Below are 1,238 nucleotides of genomic sequence, written 5' to 3' on the forward strand. Positions count from 1 at the left end.
GATACATAATGGAATTTTCGAACTAAGAGCTGAAGAGAAAGTTTTAATCGTCTATTCGAGTGTAGAATATGATAAGTATTTCTAACGGAGTAGCAGAGTGTCATACTCACTTCATGAACGTTTTCCACGCATGTCACAGTAGGCGTTATAGTGATGGTTTATTGGAGATTCACCCGTGATATGAAAAACACTAGTGAAAAATATATTTCACGACTACTGCATAACCCGAATATCAGATTTTCCACAGAGTATTACGCCATTTCACGTAAAACGGGTGAAACACCATTGTAATGTAATTATCGTGTCTTTGTAGGGTATGCATCAAAGCGGCGTCATCTATAGGAGTCGAGCAGGTTACCGCAGACTTCGATGGGCATACTCAGACGCTAGCCGTTAAGGGCAGGTGAGTGTTGGTGATGGTGATGATGATATGTGGTGTTTGAGTTCAATGCTTTCTCTGGCTTCCAGGCATGATCCATGTGTACTTCCTAGAGCCCCGCCACTGATTGAATCCATGGCGGCTATAGTTACGATGGACATGATGTTGCGACAGAGGGCCAGGGGGATGCCGATGCACACGTTGGGGTATGCTGGGGGGGTCTGCGGCAGTAACGCTGGTCGTGATTCAGGACGGTAGGTGAGGAGAATAAATGATGGATATTTGGGATGAGCAGTGTCTAGGAAGTTGTTGTTGGTACTTGTTATGTCCTTTCGTTTTGGCAAGTGGTAGTTGTGTGAAAGTGTGCACAGGGTTGAGGTTTTGTTGGCGATGATATGAAAATTGTGAGAAAATTTAGGAAATTCCCAACCCAAATTCATATGTAATCTCCTATAATTAGTGAGGGAGACAAAAGATATATTCTAGCATTGCAGTGATCATGATGGTTCTGGTAGTAGTTTGTAGGGTTACTTCTCATTATGGCTAACCTCACTGATAAAGGAGTAGCAGGAGCCCATGGTGGCAACCCTCAGTTCCTCATATCACAAATTGTAAGTAGTAGGTCCATGGGTGGTAGTCATTGTTGGAGTAGGTGAGAGATAGAGTGTACTCGTTACGGTATTGGAAAGAAGAGTGTTTCGGTCTCAACGCGGAGACTATACTGGACAAGGCGGCTGAGTTGAAGTAGGGGATGGGTGAATTGGTTGGGAAGATTGGAAGGCATGGTATGTTAGATATGTGGGCACAGTGTATGGTTCACTACAGCGACCGAGCCCGTTCCTGTGTCTGCTGGTGAAGT

General features: G+C 44.5%; 1 protein-coding gene across 1 annotated transcript; it reads left to right on the plus strand.

Moving 5' to 3' along the window:
• Window positions 1-313: 313 nt before the first annotated feature.
• Pmar_PMAR010741 (hypothetical protein) lies at window positions 314-1,123 on the plus strand (the record flags this gene model as incomplete). Its single annotated transcript, XM_002776216.1, has 4 exons — window positions 314-403; window positions 469-620; window positions 905-990; window positions 1,032-1,123. Coding segments are annotated over 4 exons (420 nt in total), but the record flags the coding sequence as incomplete, so codon positions are not given.
• Between the last annotated feature and the right edge of the window lie 115 nt (window positions 1,124-1,238).

This window comes from Perkinsus marinus (assembly GCF_000006405.1).
Source record: "Perkinsus marinus ATCC 50983 genomic scaffold scf_1104296953832, whole genome shotgun sequence".
In the NCBI taxonomy this organism is placed as follows: domain Eukaryota; phylum Perkinsozoa; order Perkinsida; family Perkinsidae; genus Perkinsus; species Perkinsus marinus.